At 44.5% G+C, this 27,879-nt stretch overlaps 3 protein-coding genes across 4 annotated transcripts in view; 1 reads left to right on the top strand and 2 right to left on the bottom strand.

The window, feature by feature from the left end:
* beta-Spec (spectrin beta chain) overlaps positions 1-976 on the bottom strand; it is a 50,066-nt gene extending 49,090 nt beyond the window's left edge. Inside the window, exon 1 of the mRNA XM_065436655.1 lies at positions 839-976. The gene's annotated coding sequence lies outside the window, so the exon portion shown is untranslated. The remainder of the gene's footprint in view (positions 1-838) is intronic.
* Positions 161-12,926, top strand: mldr (mitochondrial ribonuclease P catalytic subunit). 2 transcript variants are annotated; one of them, XM_065436660.2, is made up of 6 exons: positions 161-645; positions 3,216-3,596; positions 5,787-5,831; positions 6,483-6,720; positions 10,456-10,595; positions 12,599-12,926. In XM_065436660.2, the coding sequence occupies exons 1-6, from the start codon at positions 257-259 to the stop codon at positions 12,924-12,926; spliced, it is 1,521 nt and encodes a 506-aa protein (XP_065292732.1). In that variant the 5' UTR covers positions 161-256. The 2 variants fall into 2 exon arrangements, with proteins under 2 accessions (XP_065292732.1, XP_065292731.1); XM_065436659.2 differs by having other exon boundaries at positions 6,480-6,720.
* Positions 12,927-12,937: 11 nt separating this feature from the next.
* Positions 12,938-26,612, bottom strand: sll (adenosine 3'-phospho 5'-phosphosulfate transporter 1). Its single transcript, XM_065436661.2, has 4 exons — positions 26,181-26,612; positions 23,935-24,095; positions 15,670-15,948; positions 12,938-14,027 (listed from the first exon to the last, which is right to left on the bottom strand). Exons 1-4 carry the CDS (start codon positions 26,440-26,442, stop codon positions 13,404-13,406), a joined length of 1,326 nt encoding a protein of 441 aa, XP_065292733.1. The 5' UTR covers positions 26,443-26,612; the 3' UTR covers positions 12,938-13,403.
* Between the last annotated feature and the right edge of the window lie 1,267 nt (positions 26,613-27,879).

The following is a 27,879-nucleotide window of genomic DNA, read 5'->3' as shown; positions in this document are numbered from 1 at the left end:
CCCGCCACCTCGAACCGCTACGCGCGATCAATATAAAGCACCAGCTGCAACCTGGCCGGACTTTTGGCGGCCGGTCTGCCGGATTTGCTCGCGATTTTAAAGAAAAAAAAAACGAGAAAATTTGTCTCGCGCGCCCGCGCGCGCAGCGTTCCGTGAGAGGTTTCGCAATGTTCGAAGGGCTAGCTTGCCGGCTTTTGTCGCCGCCTCTGTTGGAAGCGTGCGCCAGTGTGCGCTTCGAGCGGCATTGAGAAAGAGCATGGCGGCGACGGCGGCGTGGCGCCGGTGTTTCGCACGCTTGGCGTGCGCTGCCTACGCTGGGAAGACGGCATCTCGGCCGGGCAGCGCCGCCGCTCGAGCTGAGCAACTCTACGCGCAAGTCGTCGAGTACGCGGCAGGCCGGCCGCTGTCGCCGAAGGACTGGGCACGCTTCGAGCAGCAACATAACCCGGCCATGCGGCTTCCGTTTCGCAGCCAGCTCATGAGCTGCCTGGCCGCAAGGAGAGACCACGCGATGGCTCACTCGCTGCTTGAGTATGCGGAAGGCGTCGCCGGAGGTGTGACACGCATCATGCTCGCCCACTACCTGGCGCTCTGCTCGACCGAGCAGCAAGCGGACGCGTGTTTGCGCAGAATCCTCGAGTCAAGGTATATCACACTGACGGTCGCTTCCGCGCGGCTCGCATTTAGTTCAGGATTGTCAAAACGCACGTGACAATGAAATCCCTCCCTATGTTTACATGTCGTTATTCCATCGTAGTACACTTGGCTGTAGGAAAACGTGCTCGCATTGGTTTGCACGATGAGACCGCCGTCGGAACTTTCAAAAGGTCACACACACCTTGGAGAGACACGTGTGTGGTGTTTCTTCACTGGAAACAGCTGTCACATCTGGCAGTATAGTCGATAGCTGAGACCTGCAATTAGTACTACATGCACGGGCGCATGTTACCACTATGGAGGTTGCAGTCTCGTGAACATTCTATATTTAGAAACCAAAACTGGCTGCGTCTTGCACATACCTCTAGCAGCATGTATTGAAGTGCCATCTACCGTAAATTCGTTCACGGTGTCTGCATTTATTGCATTTGGCAGTTTTCTCGCCTTGCCTAAGTGGGCAGTATTGAGGAGCAATATATTTTATGAAAGTCTCTATAAGAAAAAAAGGTCACATGTTTTTAGAGGACTAGAAAGAGAGCCCTCTCTACAGCCCATAAATTAAAATTCATTGCTGGAGTCGTTGGTTTGAATTCACTGACATCATGAACAAAAGTTTGCCATCGTAGCTGCTTGTCACATTCCAAATAATATGTAAAATAAGTTCACAGCCAAAACACTGCGTTCAGTGTATAGACTTTGGAAAGAACTATGTGAAAGATGACAAAACTTTCAGTTTCTATGTAACTGCTATGAAGTGATGTCATAAATTCTCCAGACAGAGCCGGCCTCGGCAGCCGCATTTCGATGGGGGCGAAATGCGAAAACATCCGCGTGCTTAGATTTAGGTGCACGTTAAAGAACCCCAGGTGGTCGAAATTTCCGGAGTCGTCCACTACGCCGTACCTCATAATCAGAAAGTGGTTTTGGCACGTAAAACCCCATAATCTAATCTACAGACAGAGAGGCCTCATGCATAAAAATGTCACCTTCCTCCATCTGGCACACTTACAGTGCCTTAGGCAAACCATACAGCACATCCCAATGTGTTGGAATAAAAACTGTATTACCCATAGCACAGATTTAATCATCAACATGAAATTGTCTTCCTTCCAAACATAGAAGAAGAACCCGTAGGCCCAAATTTCTCTCCAGTATATTCTATGCAACAAGCAGCAAAGACAAAGTATAAATCCCATGCAAGCGATCTTGTGCACGACAAGCGATGCGATGGAGATGGCTGTCGTGTTCGCTCATCACCTACGAGTTGTACCCCATGTGAGCGATGCCTTTGAGTGACGTCTCCCCGGTGTTACCCGTATGAGGGCAGAAAATATGCGTCGAAACTAGCCTGACACGTGCTTTGTTAAATTAAGTTGGTGTATTTTACTGTAGAAAGCAGCATAAAATGTTTCTGAAGGTCTTGCAGTCGGTTCTTATTCTTGCATGTAGAAAAATTCAATCATTTACTCGTTCCGTGCGACAATCAGTAGTATTTGAGTGATGTACATCCAGTTCCAGCTTTGCGTTATTGACTAGTCACTCATAGCACTTCCGGGCGACGAATTCTATATTTCCAGAACCGAGCGATCGAGTGACAAGACCTAGTGATCTGTTCAAGCAACGGCCTGTTTTGTCGTTCGAAGCCGTCGCTCGTTGCACACAAGATCACGCTCATGGTGTTTAGCATTAACTCGGAATCTCAAGTCTACATGAACATCTGTACATATGCATCTCGTCAATAAAGTGAAATAAATTAGTTGCAAGAATGTTTGAAATGTCTTTCTTTGCACAAATCATAAAACAATAGAATTGATCGTCAAGCACATTTACAATTCTTAAATCCAGCCACATTTTCCCTTCTTTTGTTGTAAATGCTTTGTTGATCATGCATGTTTGCTGCTGTATGTAATGATATGCCATGCAAGACAGGATTGTAGATAGATTGGAGACTTGAAAGTGATAAAGAGTGGTCAAGGAAGGAATGTCGCTGGAGCCCACGTTTCGACTAGGGCAATTGTCTTCGCCTGTATGAAGACAAGTTCCATTGCCGAAACGTGGGCTCCAACGACATTCCTTGGTTGGCTAGTGCTTATGTGTAGTAACATGTAGATTTATTACTTTTTGGTGGATGACCTCAACTTCTACCTCTTGACAACTGCCGGCCATTGTTCTGACATCAATGGCAACAACAACACGTGTGGTGACCTCTTGTGACGTAGAGTTTAACCAGAGAGCACACAAAGCTTGTAGTCCAGAGTCCTACCATATTCTACTCAACTGCTGGTGTAAAGCTTGAGTAGCGATAATATTGTTGACATGCAGTCGTGTTATTATTTACCTTTGATGGGAACACTTGTTCCACACAAAAATGTTTCAAACATAAAGTGGTTAGACAAAGTGTCATTAGATGGCACTACCGGCTTTGCTACCACTGTCCAGGTCTCCAGTAATTCATAAATGGTGAGATGCTAACGGGCAAGCTAAAGCCCTCTAACACTTTTGCACATGTTTGGGCAGCTAGCTCTGCTGACTCATTGAATCAATCCTGTTTCACATAGTGGCGGCCTGCTGGACGTTCAAACACGGAACTTGGTGGTGAGGTCCCTGTGCCAAACACCTCTCTGGAAAAGAGCCACTGAGTTCCTTGATGAGCCTGAAGCCGCTCCAGAACCAGTCAACGCCGTGGCAGTTGCAGGCTTTCAGCACGGCGACTTCTCCATAGCTTGGGAGTGTCTCGAACGTTTACGGGGCTCTCAGCCGCTTCGTATCTTTCCTTCCGCAATGGAGGCTTGCCTCAAAGCTGCTTGCACAATGGCTCAGAGTGGCCATCTTGACGAGGGCCGCCAACTGGTCAACCGGCTGCTCACGTACCTGGCTGCTGGCAGCCACGGCCCACTGCCCTCATCGCTTGCGCTAAGCTTGTCCAGCTTTTACAGCAAGTGAGTAAACAATGGCATGGCCAGAATTGCTTAAGGGGACATCAAGCAGAGCTGTACATACTTAGTGTAGTACACTTCCATTAATTGGTCTCCGGTTAATTTAATTTTTCATTTGAATCGATCCCGATTGAAGGTACCGGCCAGCACTCATACATTCCTATGGGACCGAACTTTCATTATTTCGATCCTGAAATTAGCCTTTGCTGGATAATTGCAACTTGGCTGGTCCTTACGCACGTGCCTGGTCCCAGTGGTAATGTCAGGGGCGACTCCAGTGGTGCCAGCGTCTGTCCTGGTGGCGCATAGGGTGTCGTCTGCTGACAAAAACGGCTATTTCTAGCCTTCCCCAGGAACGTATTAAAGTGAAATACTACCAGATTCTATAGAGCACCTTTCTTTCCCCTATTAAATTCACACAATAATTGCTTTGCGGTATAATCCAATACCAAAACAAAAGCAAAACCACATTTGCAACAGCCTACAATCGGAGCCTGCCTAGCCAGTGTCATCGCAAAACGGCGACCATGGATGGTGGTAATACAGGTTCTCTTATTGCAAGATCGGTAAAGCAATGCCTTGCTTTCATTTTAATTACGAAAGCACATTCAATCGATCAGTTATTTCACATGTTAAGTTGGCGGCAACAAGTCGTGTTGCATGTTCTTGTAGTTCCAGAGAATTTCATGCATTGCGAGACGAACTAGCAAAGTGGTTAGCCTAGGCGTAGGCCACCATCCTCTTTGCTATTCACATTTGCAAATGTGATGAACATTAGTAAATAAATTTCTATTCTGTGAAGGTAAAGTTCACTGGTTTCGTCTTTTTCTTATTGCCAGAATTGGAGGCATGCAATTTTCTAGCTGGAAGATCGAGTGTGCGTTTGATTTCTACTTGTTAAGGAGCTCTATTGTTACTTTTACATTATTTTTTTCTACTTTGAACCTATCAAAAGTGGGTTCGTGTTTGATTCAGGGATACGCTTGAATCAGGGCAAATACTATAGAATGAATCAGCACTATGTTTTGGTGTTTTTTCTGCCTGTTGTTTAATTTGACCCGCCGGATAACTTGACCAATTCCATGGGTCCTATTCGAGTTGGATTAACAGAAGTCGACTGTAATTCACCATTCTACAATAACAAAAAAGGTGCTCTTACCTTGAGAGGAGGCATCCTAAAGAATGTGAGAAGACGGAAAGACGAAGGACAGGCAGTGATGCCCTGTTGAAGTTTCCATAACCAGCGCACTGTGATGTCATGAATTATGATGTCTGCTTGCGCTGTATAGTTGATAAAAATAGGCTACATTGTATTCTAAAGGTGCCAAAGACTGAACTTGGCAGCAAGTTTTTGGCAACTTTGACCACGCAGAGCAGCAGTGACTGTTTTTATATTGTAGCATGGTGGAGTACTGTGCCTCTAGCTGATTGCATGGGATTGGGTATGGTTTGCACGAGACTTGGGGGCACTAGGGAATCTGGCTCTCAGTCGGGCCAAGAACCCTTGGTAAATAGGCAATAGGGACGAAGAGGTCCGAGCAGAAAGAGTTAAAGCAGACTGCTTCATTTCTGCGGTCAGCAGCAGGCTGGCGGGAGAGGCTGAAAGGCTCGCATTTAAACCCCCTGTTCAAAGCTGCCACCGCTTGTAAGGAACTTCGGAAGCTTTTTGTAATTGTCCAGTCATTAGCACTGTGTCAGTGAGGCCTTTCATTGTCCTTGAAACCTAACCCATATATAGCACATACGCAAGGGTTCCTTGTCGATTGGGCTTTGAGCCATCCTTGGAGTACGCTGGAGATGCCTTCATCCTGAAGAAGTGGCTGCACCGTGTTTTCACTTAAGGAAAATGTGGACAGGGACTTGAGCTAGTGATCAAGCATGTAATAAGCTATGTTCTCCTTGAAATGCAACGTCGGGTGCGACTGTTATTCACTGGGTGTGACTGTAAGCACTGACAGCTGCATAGGTTAGGGGTCTCCTTTTAGTTCACACCACCCTTCGGGCACACATTAACATAATGATTGTGTTTGTTCATTGTGCTGATAGATGCAGGCAATCAGGCTGCAGGCAGATTGCTAGATAGATGTCCTCAGATGTCCACCAGTCTTCATATCTTGCTACGCTTCAGCTAAGAGCTCGTCTCCGAGTTTCATATCAGCCACTTGGACTGACATTTATGTTGCAATTTTCCAGTTGGGCCCCACCCGGCTGGAGTAATGGGCTTGCCGCTGTTTCCAGGTGAGTCCTGCTCCATGCTTGTTTTTCTACGTCTAGAGGGAGAGAAAGAACACTTTTTATTCTATTCAACATCTACCCCTCATCGTATCACAATAGTCATATATTTGATTATACCAGAAAGCTGCACTGTAAACAACACCCTTGGTATTTTTCCACTCCATTCTTGAGCTGCTAGAAAGTGCCTGTGGATCTAAGACAAGACAGGGCTCTCCACAAGAAACTTCCCCAAAGTTTATCATAACTATGGTTGCCGAATAATCTCCTTTACTGGGTACCAAAATCTGGAATGATTTACCTGTGAGCACAGAGTCCTCCTTGACAAAGTTTGTATCTTGCTTTAAAGAGTATTTTCTGTGTATATCTTATTAGCGTGTAGGTGAACAAACGCCTATTATTTTTTAGTGGATCGTATCGGATAATGTGTTCATTCCTTGGATCCGTAACTGGCCAAGGGCTATGTATCCAGATGCATATACGTATCACCTTTTACTGTCTGTAGGTTTTTCTGTTGAAACTAGCATTATTACTGTTATCGTTAATATTGAGTGGACCTAAAAGTGCGCTCCTCTTCGGTGGCGACTATCGGGGGAATTCGTATCTGGCGACTGGGCTGGGAATCACGCAGCCGGCCCCTGACATGCTGTCCAGCAGGGACAGCATCTGCAACCGGTGTGGCCGCCAGCTTGAGATGTTCCGGCTCAGCGACGCCGAGTGGGAGGAGCTGAGGCGAGGTGTCTTAGAACGATGCCTGGAAGGCGACGACCCTTACCTGGGCAGCAACCCCCGTGAGCTGGCCAAGTTCAGGGATTTTCTCAACCGTGCTCCTGCCTACGGAGTGGTCTTGGACGGACTGAACGTAGCCCTCTCTGGCAAGGACAGGGCTCAGGAGGTGGGCCATTTTTTTCAACATGACAGAGTTTGATGTAGAGGCTACGTTCAGAACGTGCGTGCAATATGCAGCTATGTTGCAAGAAATAGAAGCACAGAGAGCACAGCAATTTTGTTCAGACTGCAATTGTGTGACGTCTAAGAGCACAACGGGGGTGCACATATTTTCCGATTGGCCCCTACTTTTACATTTCATCACAGATCCTGCTGTCACAGTGTGGTCAATGAAGACTGCAATTTTGGTTCTCCTTTTCAGGTTGTGGCAATTTTCCTTTTCAGTTTGTGGTAGAGCAGCAACTGGCTGATAGAAGCACTGTGGGCTTTTTAGAGCAGCAGCATTTTGTGTGCAACAGTTTGGGGCGAAATTAATACTCAAGCGATGAGTTTTGTAGACACGATCACTGTCCCGAGATACGGTGACAGCATAGTGTCGGTCATATACCTGGACTCATCCAATGCTGAATCATGTAAAACTGGTCACATCCCCAAAAACCATTGCTTGAGAATACCGGCCGTAGTTGTGTTGTCTTCTAATGTATGCATTGTTGCCACTGCTCATATTTATGTTTGTGTGGCCTCCTTGACTGTACAGATGTCTATTTGCCACCTTGTATTTTGATTCGCGGTGGGCGAATATTTGCGGTTTCGGATACTCAAGACCAACTGAAGATGTCGCAGCAACTGACTGTGTAAGCCTGGTCTCTTTTCCGGATCTGCTAAACAAAGTATTGCTAATTATCAGAAGTGTGACAAGCTTTTAAAGCAATGTAGAAGCAAAATGGGTACTGTGAACTTCGTTTTCGGTTCCACAACAGAGGCCTGCATCATAACGTGATTTTGGCTTGTAGTTTGTCATTTAGTGCTTTTGGCAATCTAGCTATGTAGCACTTTCATCTTTGACGCTATCACCAGTGATGTCTTCTGCTCAACGGGCCCTTTTACATGTGTCTATGGCACACAACAGCAGCTTTTTTTTTTTTTTGCACAATGCGTTGTCTATTTTTCAGCAATCATCTTTTTGTTTTTCCATTGTTTTGGGGAAGGTAGTCATACAGCAGCGATTGTTTCTTGGAGGGCTTGTTTGCATTGTCCGAATTTAGCATTGTGCTGCTACGGGGAAGTCTGCTGAAGGGATCGTTATATTTAAACACCAGTATCATCGTGGGTCATACATTGTTTTTATACAATTTTGCATGGCTTTGTTGAGAAAACATGTTGCGGCTTCTTTGAGCTTCAGCTATGTTGTGTGCTTAAATTGAAATGTTTCTTTGAGAGCACACAGATGTTATGCACTCACAGCTAATTTGTTTTATCGAGTGACTTTCACAGAATGAATATTTCGCAAAGCTTTAGCTTACATGTGTAGCTATAAATATACACATTTGGACAGTAGTACACACCGTGGACGAACTTTTCTGTAACTCTATCTGGTCCTGCGATGAGGTTATGGTTATTAATAATAATAATAATATTTTAAGGGATATCTGATGCAAAGAACGAATAGACAAAGCTAATATGAGAAACCAAAATGCCATCAAATATTTACATAGTCTGTGTAGACTTTGTGCTGAAAACAGGTGGTTCTCTCTATAATTTAGAAAAATGTCTGCACATTGCAGCATGTCAAAATTAGGTATTTCAGCTGCATCTCTGGAGCCTACCACCTAAGGTATGAAAATGTCTTGGGCATTGCACGAAAACAGTCGTCGAATAATTTGTGCCAATTCTTCACATGCTTGTGGCGCAAATTTATGTTCGCTCCCTGCAGCATTCTGGATTTGTGACAGACGGCTCGCACTTGCCATGATGAACTGGGCCGCGAATTTGTAGCAATTCATTCGGCTCGATTCTGTGCCACTTGTTACCGTCCACCATTTAAGGCTCTGATGAAGTGTGTAAAATGCTGTATTGCAGTGTTTACTGTGATGCAGCAAACTCACATTTGCGTTTGAAATATGAGTGGATGCATCACAATATGCTTGCGAAAATCAATGTTTATCATACCAAAACTGAAACAAAAAATTGAAAAAAAGAAAACACCGCCATTAGCACTCACCAGAAGTGACGTACAACTTGGACTGTAGAGAACCAGCGCTCCTGTCGCCTGCCTCCATGTATCAGCGAACAGGTCTCACAAGCCTGCTAGCCCCAGAGTCAGTGTACCACTAGCTGCTTGGTGTACTGTGCTGATGCCATTGTGCACCTGCAATGTTCTTTCAGTGTGAAGCTTTTTTTCTCTGAATCAAACTGGTTTTCTGTATCTGGCTGCCTACGTTGAATGAGCGGAGCCTCGACGCATTCCGTTTGTGCGCAGAGTGCATTTAGGTGACTAAGCTAAGAGAACTATGCTGCTAAGTTCTTGTACAAGATCACAGTATTTATAAATAAAATAAAATCTTAGACCAAACAGACAACTACCGCCATCTGCAGCAAAGGATGGAAAGTGTCTGTGGCTTGGCACAAAGTGCGCATAAAGTTTCGCCCATTTTGCTCAGGCGGCACTGCATTCCGGCATCACTTCGCAAGCACATTTTACACGAGTAAGTGACTGTGCTCGCAAAATGTGGCCTGCAGTGTACGTGCCTTGCGAGCGTTGCCTGGTTCGCATTGCACTTCCATGCTGTGGCATGGTGCACACTTGGGCGCCGAACGCTAGGACAGGAAAGATGTGCTCTGCCTCCCTCTGCGCAGCACTGTGTGCTGGACAGCCATCACTCGTGTTCAAGCACCAGACGGTCGCACAACACGCCGGCGTACTTGCAACTCAAATCGCATGCGCAACAAGAAAGCACACCGAGAGAGGCAGCCGTCAACCAGAAGACATTGGGCAAGCGGAGCGCCTGTGCACTTAGGCTTAACTGAGAGATCGACAGTCATGCACGGTTCTGGGAATTTGGCATATCTGCATCATTACTGCTCACCATTAGATGCTCGCGTCATCTACTTAGGTACTATTAAAGGCTGCTAATAAGAAAATTATATAATTACCAGCCCTGCGGCTTTGCCAAGATTAGTTTGATAGTATATGCCATGCATTTATAGCCAATTACCCAAGCGAAATTTCATTGCAGTTGGCCTTTAATGGTAGAGGACTCACTGCTTGCACATTGTGTGACATGCAAGTTCGGCTCCCAATTGCAACAAGCTTCATTTTCTTTTTCCAAATTCATTTCCCATTTGCTTATAATTTCTGCATTCCAAATTAAACAGAAGCAGTTAATTTCGCCAACACTTTTACAGGCTTCATTGTATCTTTGCTTCATATTGTGGCGTATACCCTGCTGAAGTATACAGGCTGAATGGGGATCCAGGCGTTTGTACTTCACTAAACATAACCGTTGACGCGCGATGCCAAGACTAACCTCGTTTTCTTCTTCAGTCCCCTTGCTGTGCCACACCATGTGGCACTACCCCCTCTCCAAAAAATAAGAAATAAATAAAAGAATGAAAACATACATAGGCTTGAAGTGAGAGCGCCGAGATAGCCTAGGACGGACACATAAGCTATAGTCACAATCACTGTGGTGTGCGATATAGTCACAAGGCACTGAGGGACGAGCAACAACAAAAACTCTGATTTGTCAAAAACCACTACATAAGATGTCTTGTAGAGGTCAAATATAGATGTAACACGGCTCATTTTTTTTAATGCTGTGAACGAGACCCCCTTGAATGCATTCATCACATCTTTTTTTAAATTGTTTCGTGTTCTGCAAAATGAGATGCTATTTTCCAGTTGCTGAAGGCGGTGCAACACTACGCCGTGAAGGAGAAGCAGGCCATCCTGCTCGTGGGGCGCAAGCACATGCTCCATTGGCGCGCAGACATCATGGACCAAGTTTGGAAGCGCTGCCTCCGATACCTGGCCAATGACACGTGAGTTTGGCTCTCCACCATGTCAGCATTTGTCAAACTGGTTCTTCAACACCACTCTGTGCAGATGTACTACTGACAGACATTGTGAAGTATATATTTTCTAGTCTCCCTTATAAGCATATAAACAGTCTACTATTAGAAGAGACATAATACAATAGTTACCTCTTTGTTTTTTCTGCTTCATAGAGTTTGTTCTGGTTTCTTTATTTACAAAGAATGTTTTGATACTGCTAGCAATGGATTTTTTCTAAGCTGTTGTCTCCATGGTTATGCACATTGTATATCAAATTGCATTGTTGAGATGTATTGTAGATAATACATGTTATATTTTTTTGTATTTGTTCTTATGCTGCAACATTGATTATATTCTAGCCACATATTAAAGAAAAACATCCCGTGTTTAAGCCACTTCACCTAATGTAATTGACTATACTGAAACTGCATGTGCTTGAATTACAAAGGGGCGGCTGGGTGTGTATCAGGTATTACAAAGCGCCTCTATGTCAACCTTTCTCAGTTTGCAGTGTGTTCTATGAACCAAAATAACAATAAACAGAGTGAAGCAAGATGTTTTGCAATGTGCTTGGAATCGTCTGCTGCCATCTCCAAGTCAAATTCAGAACAATTACAGTATCGATTGTGAACAAGGATTGGCGCATTACTAGCTGTTATCTGTAGAACAACACATGTTTAGTGCTCCTGTTTTCACTGAGTGACATCATATCACAGATTATCTCTCAGATTATCACAAATTATGTCATCTCACAGACATGTTGCAGGTTCACATGGGAAGAGGATAGCTACAGGGGCTTGTCGGTAGGGCATATCTTTTGTTGTAGGGCAAGCTGAACAATGACAAGAGAAAGGCACACATAGCACTGTGCGTGTCAGATGTGCCTTTCTGTTGTCTTTGTTCAGCTTATGCTACAACAAAATAAGATTCACATGGGACATGCCTTTAGTAGTCATGGCTCCACTATGGCATCTGCTTTTATGTGCATGATTAATATTAAAAAGTGATCGTATTGGAGGGAATCTCTGAATGGCCTATCAGTTAGCCAAAGGGTCTGTCGAGGCCGACAGTTATTGAAAGCAACATATTTCATGTGTTCCCCACTTAAGGAACACTCAGGGCAATTTCATTTGGGCTACAGCGAATAACTGATCACAGGCAGAAAAACAAGAAAGTCAACACTGTACTGCTGTTATGTTATTTCATCACATATTTACCTGCTGTATTTACCCAAGGTGCACTTTTTCTTCAAGAACATAGATCCAAAAATTGCCTATGTATTACATGGATGCAAAACCAAACCGCACCGGCACAATCACCCCGTCATCACAGGATGCTGATAGAACAGTTGGCATGTAGGCTTTCGATGACAACGCGCCTGTTTCACTACAAAGGCTCATTCAAAAAAGCAGATATTTTACATGCTAAGCTAGCAGCATCATATCTGTGTCACATGTTTCTGTCATTCTGGGGACTTGTGTGTGTTACAAGACAAACTGGCAGAGTAGTTGGTTGAGGGCCTAGCCACCATCCCATTCGCGATGGTTGCAGAGTCAGTCAAGAACTGCAGAATGTTAAATCCAGTAGACTGCATGGGGGACGACTTGACATTGTGTGAGAGGGAACGTGAATAAATTTCCATCCTGTGATGGTAAATTGTGTAGGTTGCATCTTTTTCCAATTGTGAAAGTCAGATGCATGCTATTTCTTTTTCTTGTAATAAAATTGGGGTCCAAAATTATTCTCAACTAACGAAACTTTTGTCAATAAATATTTTTGAAAGTCCCATCATACTTTGTCATAAGAGTTTGCTGTAATCTGATTTAATTGTTTATAATTGCTTTGACTAAAGTTTTCGTGACCAAAGATCTTTAGCAGCAACAACCACTTGCAGCATTCATGTCTTGTGCACCATATTTTGAATTCGCATATAACTATAGCGTATTTTTGTCAATCAATACTGAACGTTTATTTTTATTTAATGTCGCAGGTCGCACGACGACCCGTTTGTGCTGTATGCAGCATTGCACGGGGGACCGGGCACGATCGTTGTGTCGCGCGACCTCATGCGACAGCACCGGTTCCGCCTCAGCGACCCAAGGCTCCAGGAGTTGTTCACTTCCTGGCAACACCTGCACCAGGTCGAATGGAGGGGTGCACCCGTGTCCACAACAGTCCCGCACAAAGTGATCGTGCAGGGAAGCTCCACAAACGGCTGGCACATGCCGCACGCGGAGGAGAATGGCACAGTCACGGCAGCGGCACAGTGGCTTTGCATTGCACCCGCAGCCGTCTTTCGACCTTCCAGGTTGAGTTAGGACTCTCCGTAGGACTCGGTTGCATGCATTGCACAAACTGGCGCCGACGTTAGTTATCAGAGCTGGAGATTAGTTTGAGATTCCGAGCCCTCCCTGTGTCATGCATGTTCTGCCATAGGCAGACGTCTTGAGCACAAAATTTCCAGCCAGCAAATATCGTAGGTGCAAGTCTTGCCGTTAGCAATGAGCACAACTCAGCTGTAGAGGAGAATCGGGAATCACTCAAGATAGGGGGGAGTCTTGCTAATCAGTAATACTGAAGCATTAAGAAATCAGGCAGGGCGCCGACACAGATTGTTGGTTATCAGAGGAGGAGGCGAGAAGAACAGATCAAGTTGAAGATCTGGCCAGCAAACATGGTCGCTTTGGGCCTTTCAGCAGCAGTGAACACAACCAAGCAGTGGAAGGGAATCGGGAATCACTCGGGATGGGGGAGGAGGGAATTTCGCAAGTCAGCAATACCGAAGCACCGAGAGATCAAGCAGCACGCTGACGCAGGTAGATCTTGGCAAAAACGGCACCAAAGACGATGAGAACACCAACGATGCCAAGCGCACCTAGGCGGTGTCCGTAGATGAGGCACGAAAGCAACACGGCCACCGCTTGCCGCACCGTCATGGCCACCACAAAGACGACGGGTCCGAACTGCGCAATGGTGTGGAAGACAAAAAGCTGGCCTGTGGCGGAGCAGATGGAGAGCAGAAGGCAGTCGTAGAAGAAGGCGTGGAAGCGGAACATGAAACGCAACGAGGCCGCAAGTGCCCCCTGCTGGAGCAGCGACACGAACGTCAGCAGGCACGAGAAGAAGTTGACGCCACACATCATCTGGGCCGAGCTCATCCGGTATGTGCGGAATAGCTCGGACTGCCAGTTGGACGTGAAGCTGTCAAGCACGAGATAACTGGCGAGGATGATCAGTCCGGACAGGCTACTGCTCGTCGGAGATGAGGAGGAACCTCCAGAAGATCGGGAGAGAAGGAACAGGCCCATGCCAACCGAAATGCCAAGAGCAAGCAGGTACTCATGCCAGTCGTAGCTCTTGCGAGACACCAAGCGTCCCATAAGCATGACAGGTATCACTTTGGACGCCTTGGCCAGCACCTGCAGGAAAGCGCAAACGTCTTCTCATGTGCCTTGAAAGTGATACAGCTGTGCTTGAATGAATGTACAGGGGATGACGATATAAAATAGTACACCTTATTACCGTTCAAGGCTATCAGCTGTCCTTCCATGATTTTGAACTGCAGTCAACGAATTTCAGACGGGCAGGTTGACATACAAGCAAGCTAGTCAGCTTCTACCAGTTAGTGAGGTCTGCAGAAAATATACAGCAGCAATTATCATGCAACTACTGATTTCAGGTCTCCTTTCATGCTGAAAACCCTGTAGACAGGTAACACCTTACTGGTACTTACATGACAACTGCTGCAGTAGTGTGGTCTCGGAGCTTGTGAGTAGTCACTAGCTAGCTCTTCTGTGGACTCCATTTCAGATTTCAGTAAAAACAAGAGAGCAACTGGTGGCCTTGAATGATATCAGATGTTCACTTTGATATTTGTTCTTGCTGTATTTAAGCTCCAAGTTTCAATCCCTAACGAACCTTAGTTTTTGGTTTTGTTACGTTACTAGTATTGTGTAAATAAATAAGCTCAGCACCTTCTCTGTTTGAATTCTGTCATGTCATTGCCTATAACTTCACTCTATTCTCGTCTCATCTGCAGCATGCAATGGTCTTTTTCTTTCTTACAACATTGGCTTTGAACCTATCAACATTATAGAATTCCATTACCTTGTTTTATGATTCATTTTCCTGTCATGCTTTTACTGCTGTCATACTAATGATTATAAGCTTTATTTTAAGAATGCCTCTTTATATTATAAAAATGCCTCTTTATTTGTGTATCATATAATCTACTTCCGGCATCAAAAGTTTACATTGCATGGTTTCTGCCAAACAGCTTCACTGTTTCAACATCAAGCCTGTAGAATAGGAGCACTGTATTAGTTGCATGTATACTACAGCAGACAGCAACCTGTTATTACAAGCTGTGCGGCTAGGTTTAGGGGAAAGTCAGTTGGCAAACTTCTGATGCCAGACGTACACAATGTGAAAGCTGCCACATATTAGAAACGTTACAGCATCAATGAATTACGCACCTTTTCAGAAAACTAATTAGTGGTTACAGCTGAAAGGGACACTAAAGGTTAATATTAACTCAATGTGGATTGTTGAAATACCATCCCAGAAACCTCAAAATGTTTGTTTCATGCGGCGAAGAGGTTTATTTTAAGAGGAAATGCATTCTGAAGCGTCCGCATGCCTCTAGCGCAGTTCAATTCACCCGCCCTTCGATCGAGGAGTGTTGACGATCGAGGAAACCGGCCACCAGTGTACGACACGCGTTAGACTTTTGCCTACTCTTTAGTTTCTTTCTTTTTTTTTTGCCAGATCATCCACTGTACGTTAGATTTCTACTTCATTTTAGGAGCTTTAATATTGCCTCTACCCTAGTTTTCTGGACTGGACACACAAAAAGCAGGCGCACGTTTGATTCGGGGGCGTACTACAGAATCGGGGCAAATACTGCCAAATGAATCGGCCAGGTGTTCTCGCATTATCTTCTACGTCTTGTTTAAGTCCACCCAACCCAAAGGACAATTAGATCAATTTCATTAATCCCGTCGGGGTCAAATTGACGAAAGTCGGCTGAACCAAATTTCAGACCCCACTTGCGGCCCTTACCTGGGTGGGGAAGGCGACGAACTTGAGTGCCTCGTACTGGCACCAGCTGCTCATGATGTTTGAGAAAGAGCAGTAGGAGTACTTGTACACGGGCGCCAGGTGCCGCGGTTGCTGAGTGAACAGCAGGTACAGTCCGCTCAGTGTGAACGCCAGCACGCGGTTGACAAACACCAGGAACTGGGAGTCGCCAAACCGCTGTCCATCCGATGGCAGCACTTCCTCGTAATACTTCTGTGTCATGATCTTCTCTTGTAGCACGCCCCAGGTCAAGTAAGAGATCTGCAACAGCAGCAAAGGAGGGCACGGTATCGTTTAAGGAGAAGGTGCTCGTGACAGGATGCTGGTGTAACTTCTCTTTTTTCCGTGCAAAGTAGCAAACTCGGCAAGGATAACATTACAAGTCTATTCCTATTGCTTTGCTTAATGCATTTCATCAGTGGTACGAACAACGTGTCACCTACATGATCACCAAAATCATCCAGTCGCAAATGGTGAAAGATAGGAGAATGAAGCGAACCAAATCACTACGTTGTATAGTATAACCTGACCCCGAGTACTTTCTCAAGGTCTTCCTAGTTTTCCTTTCGATATTCTCTCTCTCTCTCTCTTTTGTAAGAGATTAGTTATCAGATGAAGAGACAACAACATGCAAAGTTATGAGAACACCTGCACAATACTTGCGAAGAGAATAAGCCGAAATGTGTGAAAAATGCAGCACTCAAAAAAGTTCCCAGGTTTAAGTGAGGCCATACAGTGGAAAGCAATGGTAAGGGGAAAACAGTAGGGCATATGCAAAATACTGGATGTAGGCTCTTTCACACTATTACATTGCCTTACACAAGCTGGCCCACCTCCTGTGCAACAGCGCTGCTCACGGCACCATTCAGCAAAAGGTAGGCTTGCTAACAGCGAGGATGCAATAAGGAGAATGTCATGACAAGGGTAGAGAACCATCCTCTCTTGTACTCCCACTTTATTTCTGTTTATAGGGCAACGACCACTATCATGTGCACATAAAATGAGTTGTGTGGGGAAACGCACTTGTACAATTTTACGTATCCCCTATTGAAGAATGCCTCTTCATGTTGTGATGCCACAATAGACCCTTTTCATAATTTGCGTGTGTGCTTCACTGCACTGCACATTTGGCCAACTAATGGTGTCACGAGTCATTGATCAAAGGAATACGAAGCACTCCCTGCACATACTGGGGCTTGCCTCTTGCTGGCGGTTTGATCATCAGAGCCAAGTCTACATTTCTTGTGCCATAACACAAGCAAACTGTGCCTGTACACATTTGCAAAAATGACTACACCACTATTGGTTGAGCAAACTGCCTCGCAGGGAGGCTAGCTTTACAATTATGAAAAAGGTTTATTAACCCCTTAAGCGTTTTGGACATTTGCCAACAGAATAGTGGTAAACATTGCATAGGACGAGTTCAACTTGTCCATCGCAATTTACCCATTCTTAAAGCGCGCTTAGTTTTTCTTCTAGTACGTAGATGGCAGCACTTTGTCAGCGCTTAAAGATTACATTATTGAAACCGCGCTCCTTGGGTGCCTTTTGGCAGGATGTTTTGAATGGAAACCAGGACCCAGTGTGAGCTCTGTGGAAAATCTGTCTGTGCCATTCCGTGGTTAATGAAACTTCACGCACTTCGTGGCCTGCCTTAGAAGTTGAAGAATGAGTGAAAGACTTTCTTTGGTGTCGAACTTTGCTTCACAGAATAGTTTGTTTCGAAGAATTGTAAAATAAAACATTTCCTTTATGATCGTACCGTTTGCGGCAATGATGAATATATATATATATATATATTGCTTTATGAGGAGCTGAATTTGTATGAGCAAAATATGAAGTAAATTGGCTGAAAATGCTTTAGAAGTTTTTTTAGTAAAAGGGAGTATGAAAAAATGCCATAGAAAAAGAAGCAACATAAGGTCACCTTTAGCTAGAATAAATAAAGTGCATAAGGGGTTAAAGAAGTATGTATGCCAGCTGTCATGCTGTTAAAGATGCTACTGTGCCTGCCAAGTTCAGTGATATGCAGGGTTAAAGCATGGCTACCTTTCATGATTAAAAGCATCGCTTAACTCTTTCATTACCGTTAGAACAATTTATTTCAAGAGGTTGTAGTTGCGAGATATGTTGCGATACATAAATTTATAGCCTGATCACTGCTGTCTTGAATGGATGTATAGGAATAATAATTGCTCAGACAATTTTTGAAAATTCTTATGTGAAACTTCGAAGAAGCACCTCAAAGAGCATGAATGAAAGTACTAATTATTTGCTAATTTTAGTGTAAGTACTAAGGCTAAAAGAAATATGAAATATACCAAATATACATGTGTTTCCTAGTTCCCAACTTTTGTAAGGCAGATCACGCAAAAAAGTTATGACGAATATTTTTTGCTGTCGGTACTAGCCACAGTGATGCCCAGGCTATGCGGGAAAGCAGCAGCTTTACAAAAAGTGAAAACTGGTAAGTTTGCCATTGTCCAAGGAGCATTTGTTTTTACTCATTAAAGCAGGCACCTGGTTTGTTTTTTACAGCATACTTCAGGTTCCCGAAGCAATAGTTGTCAGGCCAGGGAGCATGCAGAAGCCTCCTCAAACTTGATTATTGTGTTCGATCAGCTCTTCTATGCAAGCAAGGTGGTATCGTGTGCGTTCAACTGGCGCTGGAACCTCCACATGCTTTGTTTAGTTCCTGTACAGTGCTGTACAGTAATGTCGAGTGTTGCACAATATTGTACAGTTAAGATAAGGGCACCTGCGTGGGCGTTTTTCGAAACGTATGAGATTAGACAGCTAGCTAAGATTCGGTCGAAGATCAGTCTCGAATCGACTGCGTGCTCTTGTGCAAGCGAAAACCCCACATGACAAGGATTGCTCGTGATGATTTGCGCATACACTGTTGAAGTGCTGACGGATAAAAGCAATCCCCGATAGGGAAAATAAGGTTGCATTTGATATCAGTTGAACACAATTATCAAAATAACACGCACTCGTGAGCATCTACGATTGTTTGAGAAATCATTAAAACAGCCTATACGTGGGATCGGAAAATTCACAACCCAAGAGAAGCTTCTGTGTCTTCACAGCTGCTGTCATTTAAAAGCTATGCTGCAGAGTCAACCAAAGCGCAAATTTTGCGTTTTTGTATTGAAGTGCTAGGAGCTCTGGAGGCTAGCTTTGACAATACTTCCAGTTGAAGTTTTGTTTCCAGACTCTACAATCTGCCGAGCATTGACAAATCTGACTATTAGGTAAACTTCAGTTATCATTTCAGAAGGAGCATGATGTTGCTAGTACTGAAGAATTCTAACGGAAATGCATAACAATGCACAGAAAAACTGTCAATCAAACTGATCGGTTTCTACAGGCAAAAGAGTTAACTGTTGCGACGCCATGTGAATGCTCCAAGAATTTGGTTGATCATCTTTTCTTATTCCATGCCGTCAACATAACAGCAGATTTTAAATCCAAACTGCTGGCTCTTCTGCGTTTTCGTCTGGTATTATGCATAGCTGCTGTATTAGTCAGTTTCGGTAAAAAGGAATTAGTAGTGCACATCTGCAGCTAAACCAAATGTGTGTAGAGCACAGTGAAAGGGACAGAAGTGCCACCTGTCACCTGGATTGAAAAACCACTATGCATTCTGTTGTATTCCCAGTAGGTAAGGTGTCTCGGCATCGCAGCATGGACAGTGCCATCATGCCTACCACACAGAAAACCTGCGTTCTTCAACAGGAACTTCCTCAGATGACATTACATATGATTTAGCCGGACTCAAGACAGGCGAGTCTGGCTAGCTCATCTGAAATTTGAGCACAAAGGAGTCTGTAGTTTAGCCAGAGGGGTCATTTGTACAGGCCCTTCTTATGATAATGTTCGGTATGTTCAATACGATGCTAAAATACCAGCAGCAAAGAGCACCAGCAATTTGAGCAGAACATTTTTGCAGCCCGCAGGTCTCCCATTGCCCAGACACAGCTGCATTCAACTGAGTGAACGTGGAAAACACTGCACACCTGCCTGTGTAAAATAATGAAGAGGAAGCAAACAGAAACACAGAGCTAGAAAAACAGCTGTGCAGCTACATATACAGTAAAAGCTCGTTAATTCGAACCGCAAGGGGAAGCCGCTTCAGTTCGAATTAACGAAAGTTCGAACTAACGAAAGTGAAGGAGGGCAACAGTACACTGCGACTTGGAAGCAGTAGGGCATGTCAGAAATTTGGCGTGTCAGAAAGTGATGGCGTGTGACGCGGGCACACGCCATCTTCAAGTCGAAGCTCTGGGTCCGACTGTGCCACACCACCGATGTCCACCGAAACGAACGTTAGCCGAGGCTTAACACCATCCCAATGAATCGCGACGGCCGATACCTCCTAAGCTGAAAACAGAGGTGCACAACCGATGAAGACTGCCGAGACAAAGACGCTGAACATGTGAAGGTGGCGAAGGCCCTGATTCGTTGGTTCTTGATTGCAAGCGCAGCTGCGACGTACTTGATTCGCTGTGTTTTGGAGCTTGCCGTGCCATCTCCGCACAACATTAGCAGCTGTACAAGATTTGCAAAGCCTACGAGATTCGCAACGGGCAAGAAGTCTCCGAGGTTACGAAGAACGGAGAGGCGGCAGCCGCCGCTGCCTTCTGGCTGACCCCGCGTCGGTTAGATTTTTGTCCGATTTTGCTTTCTCTCGCCGTTCTCTCTGTTTCGGAGGCAATACAGCCTTGTGTGTAGGCAGTAGGCGCGCTACTCTGGCCGTGTGCCAGACGAGCGTAGTTCGAATTATCCGTGAGGGAACCTTACGCGTTCGAATTAACGGACTTTTTTATACATAGACTTCTATGGAGCTTGGCCGGACCAAATCGTACAGTTCGAATTATCCATAAATTCGAATTATTGAAGTTCGAATTAACGAGCTTTCACTGTATATGGTTTATCCTCCAGCAGCCTGCTAAGCTTGACCTTGTGCACATTTTTCACAGCCAGCAACTAGATGGGCAAGGGGGAATCGAAATTTCTGGCAACAGGAGACACGTAGCAATGTGACAGCGAGTGCAAAATTAGGCCAAATTATGGTTACCAACGCTTGAGTGGACGAAGGCAGGACGACGACTGACCCTGTCAGTGCCAGGAGCTTCCAAGTCTGTATGTGCAACTTTCTCACAATTTTTTTTTCGTCCTACCACATCATGATTTGCAACGAGGAAGGTTCTGCAGTTGCCTGGCTAACACGGCTACCAATACAAAATAGAAGTGCTGTGAACGGTTAGAGCCCAAGACAGGAGTAAAACCTCGACAAAAGCGTAACTAATGTTATGTATATGACAGTGTAACAGAACACAAACAACATATGCAAGCAAGCTGTCAGGAATTGTAAAAAGAAAACCTGGTTTATTTATCATTAGTCAGCAGACAAAAATACAAAGTTGGGGCATTTGGTTGTCCCGACTGAGCCCAGGCGGGACTTGAGACATTTAGTAAAGAACTAGGACTGTCCCGCTAAATTCGGAACCATTGGCAGCCCTAGATCAAAGCACTTCCAGATGTCTATAGTTGTTTACACTCATGCCACATGGGCCAGGTCAGTGCCATTAAGAGTTTCGTACCTTATTTTCTTAAAGGAGCACTAACATCCTCTAAGTCATAGAAACTCTACCACATGCTTTTCGCATGGCAAAGGATGACGTTTAGCGGATACGATGGTTGGGAAACAAACATCAGATATTTTAAAATGTTGTACTAAAGTTGGTCTCGAAAGGCTGGACTTGCAGTCATCGACAATTATGTGATGTGATACAGAGAAACATAGTATATGTGCCAACTCTGTGGGGCAACAAAGCAAAGTATAATGCGTTACTCTCGTAAAAAGAGAAGAAAAGTTGACGGTTACTTTAGCATGCGCCAAATAGGATGAAGGCGAAAGCCTACGTGCTCATGAGACATTTATTACACTACTTGACATTTTCATTTGAATGCCTTGTTACTTCCTATCACCTGTTTTTTCCCACCAAAGGTTGCAGGTTCGAGTGCCTAAATAACTCTACCTTAATGAACTGTGCCTTAATTAATGTCACCTTAATTAACACCAAAGGCTGTCGGTTCGGCCATCAATGGTAACACCATCAGTTTTGGTTCCACTGAATTTTGGTCCCACCAAAGGTAGGGGGTTCGAATCCCACCAAAGCCCGTGGGTTCAAGTGCCTTAAGTAACTTTGCCTTAATTAACACCAACGGACGTGGGTTCGGCTCCTACCAACGGTGGTGGATTCAACCGTCAAAGGTGGCACCATCAATTTTGGTGCCATTGAATTTTGGTCCCACCAAAGGTTGTGGGTTCGAGTGCTGCGATTAACTTTGCCTTAATTAACACCAAAGGTCGTGGGTTCAACTCCCATCAATTTTGGTGTCATTGAACTTTAGTGCCATAATACCGAACGGTCAATTTTTCGGTAATGCTGGACATCGGATTTTTCGACCCATGAGCCACTTAAGGCCTTAACTTAAGGCCTTAAGTGGCCTTCAGGCCACTTAACTTAAGGCCTTAAGTTAAGCACACTCTTCTTAAGGCCTTAAGGCCTTAGTAAGAGTGTGCACATTTATTCTCATTGTGTTGGCATGCGGCAGCGCAGGAACGGAGCGATCCCATGTATCCCTGTCTATTTCGTTGGCACCGAAACCAAAGCGGGTTTGTAGAAACGAGTATCATAGTAAATTACTTGGAATGACCTGAAGCTTGCCAGCATTTCTTTTTGTAGGATTTAGTGGATTTAAATATTCATATAATGCTGAGAAAATTGAAAACATCATTTCAGAATTCCTTTAGCCCCCTTAAGGGATCTTGACAACCTCAGCTCATTATGAATGATGGTCACTCTTTGGCTTTTGAAAAGACCTCCTAGCAATGTAGATTGCCGGAGATGTTCTAACATCATCGCTTTTATTGAATCAAATTTACCACAATATTTGAAAACTAATTTCTGTTTTCAACCATGTTTTTAAGGCATGTAATGTAAAAAAAACATGAGACATTAAGGTATGTTTCTCGAAAAAAAGAAATTAGCCCTTAAGGAATTTAACAAGAAAAGAGCTTTCGTAAGCAAGAAAGTGGTACGAGCTTAGAGCAGAGTTGGTGCTGTCACTGCAAAAGTGCTGCACCATTTTTCAATGATGTATCAGGTGCCAATTGAATTACTAAAAAGACAACTGCATCGTGTGAAGGAAAACACATTTTGGCCAACTTTATTGCATTATCTCACCGAGGTCATCGATATTCTTCACACCTTTGTGAGCACTATTTTCAGGATTGCAACACCCTCTCTGTGCAGCTTTCCAACTAAAAGCAAGATCCAGAGCACAGCAGAGCATGACCTCGAGATTGCTGGCGCAGCACAGCATTCCTGTACGTGTGGCTACATTAGTAGGTAACTGAATTGCAGAAAAATTGTGGGGCATTTTCATTTGCAATTTCCTCTGCGACTAAGTCATCTCTTGGTGCACAGCAAGCTCTGTGAGCTTTCTAGAAAAGTAGTAGAACAGTCTATTCGCGGTGACAACCCGAGAATTCAGTGCAAACTCACCCACAAAGCCACGCTGTATGTGCCTTCTGCACCTCTGTGCTACAAAACATTTTTCCTTAAAAATACAGATACTATAATAAACAAGTGTACACCGTGATGTCATGGTAATGAGTGAACGTAACTGGCTGGCATACCTATACAAATTCTGTTTTGAGTTGGACAGTGGTGTATTTGCCACTGCATCCTTAGGTTGTCACCAACTACAGGATGATTCCACCTTAGCCTTTAGAGTTTCTTTAAAGCCATTTCGCTGTAGAGTGAAAGGCCCTAAGCGTAGCAGATGAAATTTTAATCATGTGAAAAGAGGGCCGGCACAATGTAAGGGTTCCTGTCACTCAGTTCTATAGATGGTGTCCAAATTGCACCACCATCGACAACCACCTCGGAACGGAAAAAGCTAATCTAGAAGGGCATGCTTTTGGGCACTGCAGGCACTGGAAGCAATTGCAGAAGTTGGAAACTTGTCATGGCGGCCATGTTTTAGACACCAAGCTGTTCCTTTCTTACCCCTTACTTACAATGAGCAGGTGATCATGGTGATTAATGTAGGAGAAATGCTGATCGGATCACTGAAGTGCTAAGGGAATTGTTACATTATTTCAGTCCAGCTTGAGTTGCTAGTCGGGACTTATTTAACGAGCTCATCAAACACTGACACCACATCTCTTACCTGCAGACCCAGGAAACAGTAGGCCAGCACAAATGCCTCAGACAGAAAGGAACGACTCGGCGGTCGGGGCGGTTCGGTGCCCCCTCCCAGTTCAAGGCTTGGCTTGACGTCCGGCTCATGTCCCAGCACAAACAAGCGCAGTACGCGTGCAAGGGGACCTCCTGTTGGACGCAAAGGGTACACACCCAGTACCAGTCAAACACACAACATCTGAAGGACATCCACTGCAGCACACCTACAGGACATCCCAGATACTGATTACTGCAGAACAAGGAGCGAATATTGAAAAAAAATTAAAGACAACAGAATGCATCATTTCAACTTACTAAGGCAGTTGTGTACTTGCTATCATTCCAACTGAATAAAAAAAATTGATGAATGCAAGAGATGATTCAATCATTTGTAGTGCGATTAATGAGACTTGATACTGTCGTCTCTTGTTTGACAACTTTTCATTGTCTTAAGTTTCCACCTTCCTTTGAAACCCTGTCTTGCTTGTTTTTACTCACACACTTTGTGAATGTACAATGAACTGCAAGCTAGCTTGTGGTAAAAAGAACATGTCAGGTCATTCTGAGCTGTGTAGCTGTTATTTACTTATATTTACCACTGCCTTCCTTGAGTGGTTAGTTATCTGTGTGCAAGAATTTTAAGATTGGAATAGTAAAAGAAACTAACACGGCAAACCCTGAATTTATTTTCTCGCCCACCAGATCTCGAAATGAACACCCATGCTGCACACAAAATTTAAACATTAAGGTTCTCCGTCTCATCGAATGGGCATTTTTTTCTCAAAGGCCAACAACGAAGCTCGCAGTTTTTGTTTTTGATCACCTACGCATAGTTGTGTTCCACTTGGCACTTACACAGTAGTGTCATTAAATGGCTCACTTGCACGTGAAAAGTCAATTTGCACTACTAGACTGTTGTACCCAATACATACAGTATCATAGCTGTACCACAACGCACATGTCAAATGTAATAAAACGATTTCACGACACAATTGTAGTATACCGCAACTCAATACTAATAAAAAAAGAAAAGAACTGGTCTATATCAAACAAAGAGAAGCTAACTGATTAGCTGAACCGAATTACTGTCCATTTCCCAGCTCGCTTCTCACGGTTCATACTGGAACAGTAACCTACATGAATGAGTTAAATGATTTCCACCTTTGTTTAGTTACTAGTACGATTAGAATTGATTATAATATCGCATTTATTTGTAGAGTGTCATACCCCTAGCTGCCACACGGGTACAGAAATGACATTAACAGGTGCTTTAATGTCATTCTTAATGTCAAACTTAATGTCTTTAATGTCAAACTTTAATGTCATTCGTGGGGAGCCACACGGACATTGTCAGCTTATTGTCATTCGCGACGTAGTGCGTTCTCGTAACTCAATTTTGATATTTTTTTCAAGTTGGCTGCAAGCACAGCTGGCGGAATGTTTTTTTTTTTTTTTTTTTTTACGGTTTAGCATGTGTGCGCTTCTACATGGTTATTATATGAGAATAGCCGCTGAATTTCCTGCACTGTATGGCAGTAGGTCGCGCAGACTGAGTAGCGAAGCTCGTGCTGACATTTGCTTTCGCGCAGCTGACAGCGCCACGCGTGCATTTATCGCGCCGGTCGCCCTGAATGAAAGCGCGGCGGCTCCAAAGACATATATGGTAAAAAGCGCTTTCGACATGTTCCCTGATACAGGACGCCAAGATTTAATGCAGGATTACACGAATACGTGTTCGTCAGTGGTAGTGTTGCGTGAGCTAGCAGTAGAAGAATGAATCTGCTAGCAGGATATGTAGCGTCTCGTCGCTATGCAGTGCTCGCGTATATGTAAGTAACTTGCGAAAGAAAACTAGCTTTTCTCTTTTTTTTTAGCAGGTACGCTCACTCGTGAGGCTCGATGCTAAGAGAACGGAATTTCGTACCAAAAGCCCCTTTTGAAGTTACGTGCAACAGCAACAAGGCGACAATATAATCTTGCAACATGACGTTTGCGCATATGGTTATCATAAAACGTCGTTCCAATTGCCCGCGTTTTATGACTTCACAGATAAAGGACGCGGCGAAGATAAACGGCTCGCTATGGGCTTTTCAGCGAACCCCTACCATCGAGAACTGCAGAAACAAATCAATATCGCCTGGCAAAAGCAATTGAACAGTGACGCTAAACAAGCCGGCACGGCAAAGCGGCGTGGCCACGGTCGGCTGCGCCGTCTCGGCGCCAAATTACACTTGCCCTGGTTTTCCAAGAACTTGGTCCTGCGCACATAGCATATGATCAGGGCGCCCGGGCCGATGATGGTGGCGTAGCCGAGCAAGTTCACCAACAGTCGAAGTAGCCAGTTGTTGTCCTCCGCCAAGAAACTGTCGTCGCCGCTCTCGGTCGCGGAAATCACCGTCGCAGGAGCCATGGAGCGGCTGCTAGCGTAGCCGCCTAGCAAACTATTCAAAGTGAGTGCCGTTGCGCGCACCACAGTCTCATCGATGTTGATGTTCATTCATGACAGCTGGAACCCGCGCGCCGTCCCCATTTTTCATCGTCTTCCTCGATTCAAGCGCCTGGACTCCTGCTGCCTACGCTCCGTTCCCTGCATTCAATGAAAAACCTGCTGAAAACGAAACACGCCAGCAGCTGCGGACAGGGTTGCCAACCACGCTTCGCGCGTCGCGTCAAAAGCAGCCACAGCCTCGACTCTACCTCTACCTCTCTACCAACGTTCAGCCATAGTTTTACCGAGCGAGTTGCCAGGTATGCGGCGGTGTACTGCAGCTGGCGTGCTTCACATCGGGCAGCTGAAGAGTCCTTGAACAGAAGTGAAAAACGAGTATATCAAAACACGGAGAGCGAGCGGCGTAGCTAGCGCTTTTGGCACATGGCTTTCGGGCAAGGCCAACGCTAGCGATGGCGCTGACGCCAGAGTGTGAGCTTCCAGCGGGTAATTCGAATAGAAAAACAGAAGCCCAGAGCCGCAGAGCCTGTGGCTGCGCTGTCCCAACCTGGTAAGGCAGCGCAAGTGGGTACTATTGTTTATTGCTTATTCATTGGTCCTTAGAAACTTGCAAAAGCACAAAGTGGTGTGGCTAAAGACAACCAATTAGCCTGACAAAAGTTGTAGTACCCAAGGCGACAGCCGCATGCCTTGTAGGACAACGGAACCACTGCATACTTCAGAATATTGAAATCAATCATAATTCACAATGTCATTGCACACTATGTAGTGCGTAAGAAGAACCACTTGGACATTTGATTGAAAGAGATTACTTTCTTTTTTTTAGAAATTATGTATGTGGAAGGCGTGTACAATGCTAATCAAATGTACGATTTCTCACTTAAAACACATGGAAATAGAACGAAACAGAGCAAAGTGGGAATCAGAGGCACAAATTGATATCGCATTTGATAAATAATTAAAAGAATAGCTCTTGTCTTTTTGTACTAGCGCTAATGAACACAGTGTTCGAGTTTTTCTTGCATAATATTAAATATATTGTCATTATTTAGGAGGCGCGATATCTGGGAGGTCAGTGTTTGCATACCTTAACTTGTTCGGGCTCTAGGGGTTTCATTTCGGAGAAGTTTAAACAGTATAAAGAGTTTGAACACGGTCACGGAAGAGCCGTGCTCGAGGTTTAGATGAAATATCAGCTGAAGATGTAATACGTAATATCAGCGTACTAGCTGTGCGGATTCCTTTTAGCTTGAACAGTATTCTAGACACGTGTGTGACTTGAGATAGGTAAGTGGCACTAGCACTGTTTTTCTAAGTGCGGACGATACGCTGCTTGTTTCAAGCTATATGGAATATCGTAGACCTGTTGCTCTGCTTCAAAGTTATGCACTAAATAATGAAATAAAAATAATCAAATAAAAAATAATCAAATAAATGTTAATGCGCGGAAAACACAATTAGTCTGTTTTAGAAATTTCTTAAAAG

Source organism: Dermacentor albipictus, chromosome 7, assembly GCF_038994185.2.
Source record: "Dermacentor albipictus isolate Rhodes 1998 colony chromosome 7, USDA_Dalb.pri_finalv2, whole genome shotgun sequence".
Lineage (NCBI taxonomy): Eukaryota > Metazoa > Arthropoda > Arachnida > Ixodida > Ixodidae > Dermacentor > Dermacentor albipictus.
The sequence above is the reverse complement of the archived record's forward strand: the minus strand, read 5'-3'. Positions and strand labels throughout refer to the sequence as shown.

What these genes read in the sequence shown, in the direction of transcription:
- mldr (XM_065436659.2), top strand. Translation starts at nt 257, where the DNA reads ATGGCGGCGACGGCGGCGTGGCGCCGGTGTTTCGCACGCTTGGCGTGC. An exon ending in TTGTCCAGCTTTTACAGCAA is followed by an intron (nt 3,597 to 5,786) that starts GTGAGTAAACAA and finishes GCAATTTTCCAG; the next exon opens with TTGGGCCCCACCCGGCTGGA. An exon ending in CGATACCTGGCCAATGACAC is followed by an intron (nt 10,596 to 12,598) that starts GTGAGTTTGGCT and finishes TTAATGTCGCAG; the next exon opens with GTCGCACGACGACCCGTTTG.
- sll (XM_065436661.2), bottom strand. Translation starts at nt 26,442, where the DNA reads ATGAACATCAACATCGATGAGACTGTGGTGCGCGCAACGGCACTCACT. An exon ending in CAAGTTCTTGGAAAACCAGG is followed by an intron (nt 24,096 to 26,180) that starts GCAAGTGTAATT and finishes TGCGTCCAACAG; the next exon opens with GAGGTCCCCTTGCACGCGTA. An exon ending in ACTGTTTCCTGGGTCTGCAG is followed by an intron (nt 15,949 to 23,934) that starts GTAAGAGATGTG and finishes CTGCTGTTGCAG; the next exon opens with ATCTCTTACTTGACCTGGGG.